Source organism: Triticum urartu, chromosome 5A, assembly GCF_056163025.1.
Source record: "Triticum urartu cultivar PI428250 chromosome 5A, HENAU_Tu73, whole genome shotgun sequence".
Taxonomy (NCBI): Eukaryota; Viridiplantae; Streptophyta; class Magnoliopsida; order Poales; family Poaceae; genus Triticum; species Triticum urartu.
In genome coordinates, this window is record NC_141877.1 from 25677738 (window position 1) to 25681463 (window position 3726).

General features: G+C 44.8%; 2 protein-coding genes across 2 annotated transcripts; one reads left to right on the forward strand and one right to left on the reverse strand.

Moving 5' to 3' along the window:
- LOC147967687 (glutathione S-transferase 4-like) lies at positions 1-1309 on the reverse strand. The gene is made up of 3 exons (XM_087525349.1): positions 1088-1309; positions 889-937; positions 1-730 (listed from the first exon to the last, which is right to left on the reverse strand). The coding sequence occupies exons 1-3, from the start codon at positions 1235-1237 to the stop codon at positions 261-263; spliced, it is 669 nt and encodes a 222-aa protein (XP_087381475.1). The 5' UTR covers positions 1238-1309; the 3' UTR covers positions 1-260.
- A 582-nt stretch (positions 1310-1891) lies between these two features.
- On the forward strand, positions 1892-2619 carry LOC125555482 (pectinesterase inhibitor 8-like). The gene has a single exon (XM_087522506.1). The coding sequence runs from the start codon at positions 1976-1978 to the stop codon at positions 2501-2503; it is 528 nt and encodes a 175-aa protein (XP_087378632.1). The 5' UTR covers positions 1892-1975; the 3' UTR covers positions 2504-2619.
- Positions 2620-3726: the final 1107 nt, after the last annotated feature.

A 3726-nucleotide genomic window follows, 5' to 3' on the forward strand; every position in this document is an offset into this window, starting at 1 on the left:
TGAAACGGAACCTTACATTCTTTTTAAGTAATAGTAGAGACTTTGCAACAACATTGGTGTGAAAACCATGGTACTGCTGACAGAAATAGAGGGCATAGACCTTGAACTTACTTTTTTTGAGAATCAATTCTAATTGGTATTAGGAAACAATTCACCGAAACAAGTTATTTCATACCCACACCCACACTTTGCTTACTTTATTGCTCGTGGGTTGGGTAGAGATGATTAGAGCATCACAAGCACACAAAGCATATGCCTTATCATGGTATGTTCCCGCTCCCGAATCCAAAGTCCGGAGGCATGCCAGCTATCACCTTCTTGATCGACGGCCTTGCCAGCAGCGCCTCCCACCATGCCTTTACGTGCGGATACACATCGAGCACAACCGCATGCTCCGTCGCCATGAAATAGCGCATGAAGGAGAAATGGGTGAGGTCGGCGAAGCTGACGAAATCACCGGCCAAGTACTTGTTGCTTGAGAGCCTCGCCTCATACACCTCCAGCAGCTTCTTGAGCTTCTCGACGCTCTCATCGACGAGGCCCTGGTCGACGTCCCTCCCAACGAACGGGTTGATGATGCAGTTAAACACGATGGGCTTGAGTACGGGCTCAAGCTGGTGGGCATCCACGTCGACCCATACGTCCACCATCGCCGACTCCTTGAGGCTGCCCGCTCCTAGAAACTCGGGCTTGCATTTGCGCAGAATATGCCTTGCGATGGCACGGGATTCTGATGAAAAAAAATCACGTAGAGAAATTAGTAACACTCATTTTTTTTTGTCACGCCCACCAAATTTCTTAATAATTCATAGAAAAACATAGCTACTGAATCAAAACAAAATAGTGTTAAAAAATCAAATAAAATAAAAAAAAACCATGAAGGCTTACGGTAGAGCGTCAGATCGCCGTCCTCCAGCACCGGGATCTCGCCGAAGGGCTGCAGAATTGTTGGACGGGAACAGTGTTAGTAGTAGTAGGTGACCTTGGCCACGCAAACGCAGTTGATCATCTCTCTGTTTCTTGCTTCCTATACAGAACTAAAGTAGCAAAGCTGAACCAGATAGGGAGAAGCGCAGAGCACACGTACGTTTCTGGCGAGGTGCTCCGGCAGCCGGTGGTCGCCGCCGTTCCTGCTCATGGGCACGAACTCGTACTCGGCACCGGCCTCCTCCAGGCAGACGAGGACCCGCGCCATCCATGGCGACACCGCCCAGCCGTACACCTTCATAGGCGCCATCCCTTCTTCTTCTTCTTCTTCTTCTTCTTCTTCTTCTTCTTCTTCTTCTTCTTCTTCCTCTGTGTTTGCAGTGCACTACTATGGGTCCATTTATGTACTTCATCATCGAGCACTAGTAGTACTGTTGTTCATTTAGCACGCCGGCAGTCCAAATCCAAAACAATATTCTAGCTAGGAGTATTGGGGTTCCCTGTATGCAGTCAAACTTCTGTTTTTTAGGCGACGCCGATCGTCACTGCTTGCGTGCGCAATGCAGTCCATTGGTTGGTAGGTGAGCAAAATTGGTCCATCGTGCCAAGTAAATCTATTCGAGGAAGCCAACCACGTGAACAAGCCGAAGCACTTTTTTTTTAAATTAATAATAGGAAACTGCCATTTTTATTTGGGCCGGGATCAGGCGTAGGATTTTTGGGTCGGGCTTAAGCCCATCCATGGAAAAATTGAGTAACTCATAGCCTTTTTTACAATAATGTAACTGACGTTTCTAGAAGAAGAAAAGGCAAGATGTAACTGACAGTTAATATCCTAATTACTAGCCTAATTAAATGAAACAAGCATTAGCATTTGATAAAAATATCCTAGATATAGCTGTAACCTGTAAATAGTTGTGCTCATCCTCAGGGTGCCTCTGCCTATAAATAGACATCATGTACGCTTTCTCCATATAGTATTGTGCGGCGCAGACAAAATTACCCCAGATTAGCATCTCTCTCCATCCACATACAACCAACAAGATCCATGAGGCCACCGGCAGCTCTTGTGGTCGTAACCGCCGTCCTTCTCGTGTTGTGCGGTGTCGACGCGACCGTGGAAACAACCTGCAAGGCGGCGGCCGACGAGGATGCGCATGTCAACTACAACTTCTGCGTGTCGAAATTGAGAAAGCACTACCAGAGCTCCGACGCAGACACATGGGGCCTGGCCAAGATAGCCGCTAACATGGGCGTCAACAACGCCTATGGTGCCATCCATGACATCGAGCGCCTACTAGCGAAGCCGAGCATGGATGCCAAGACGAAGGTCGCCCTTGGGCAATGCCAGGGGCTGTACGACAACATGAAGTTCGCGTTTGCTGGAGCCTACGACGAGATCAACGGCCGGAATTACGCCGCGGGGAAAGAGGAGGCCGCAAAGGCCGTCTCCCTGGCGCACCAGTGCGATGATGCCTTTGTGAAGGCCGCCGTCCCGTCACCTCTCAAGCAACGTAGCCTCTACTCCGTGCAGACAGCGATAGTTTGCACGGCCATCACTAACCTTATCAAGTGATGAATAGCATCATGGATCCAAATCGTGGGAGAGTTTAGAGGTCGGATCAAACTTGTAGCGATTACTACTCTGAACCTTTGTAAGGTACATGCAAGGAATAAAACATGTTTTTATTAGTTGTGGGTTTATTTACATGCCTAATAGAGTTCTCAATGCATTTTGATTTGCTTTCTGCTCTTAAAAAAACATGCATTAACCATCACATGCCCTTTCAATGTGCTATATTTATTTTTCTTGTAACGCAGCCAAAGAATTGCCTTATACCCTTTCAATGTGCTATATTTATTTTTCTTGTAACGTAGCCAAAGAATTGTCTTATACACTTTCAATGTGCAATATTTATTTTGCTTGTAACGTAGCCAGAGAATTATCTCATACCCTTTCAATGTACTACACTTTATGTCACTAAAATAAGAAGAGTTGAACAAAGAAGAGGTAAACCCAACAAAGACCAAAAAAAACCGTTCTCTCAACATAATGGCACTTAAGTGTTTCCGGCTGGTGGGGACCCAATTTCTGGCGTTGTTCTTGATCTTAAATGTACCATATAATTGCAAATATATAAAAAATACCAAAATGTCTATTTCTGTAGCGTCCTTCTTGATCTTAAATGTACCACATAATTCTGCATATGGACGGAACCAAAATATATTTATATGGTGCTAGTCATCACAATGTTTCATTTTTCATGATAAAATCAGAACAAATTTCTTGTCGAAGGTTTAATTCCATATTCTTCTTGAGTTTTTTTAGATTAGGTTATTCTTGAGATTGAGCATTGACATTTTGGCATTAGAGTAAACTTAGTTCTACTTTTGTGTGGGCTCTCATGCCCTCAAGAACGCCGGGCCAAGAACGATCACCGTCCACGGACGCAGCCCAGCCTTTTATTTCATTTGCTTATTGGGCTGGCCCTCGAGGCCCTTTACCGTGCATAAGTATCTTTTTTCAAGAGCACGGTTAGGTGTACCATATCTTTAGAGAAGGCGGAATCGTAAGTTTAAAATGACTACCACTCACTGCGAACAACGAGCATAGCACGAACACAACACCCAGGCTCAGTGGCGGAGCCAGAAATAAAGCAAATCCCAGGCCAAAATTTTCTTGGTAACATGGGATTTTTTGGCATTATAACAATATCTCATACCATTTCTGAAAAAAACACCACATGCAAAACAAACAAAATAAAGTTAAAATTCTCAAGAAATCTAGAATGTAAACTC

Excerpts from the sequence above, each read along its gene's own strand:
- LOC125555482 (XM_087522506.1), top strand. The coding sequence starts at position 1,976 with ATGAGGCCACCGGCAGCTCTTGTGGTCGTAACCGCCGTCCTTCTCGTG.
- LOC147967687 (XM_087525349.1), bottom strand. The coding sequence starts at position 1,237 with ATGGCGCCTATGAAGGTGTACGGCTGGGCGGTGTCGCCATGGATGGCG. Across the intron at positions 938-1,087 it reads CGGAGCACCTCGCCAGAAAC|CCCTTCGGCGAGATCCCGGT; the intron begins GTACGTGTGCTC and ends ACAATTCTGCAG. Across the intron at positions 731-888 it reads CGGCGATCTGACGCTCTACC|AATCCCGTGCCATCGCAAGG; the intron begins GTAAGCCTTCAT and ends TTTTTTCATCAG.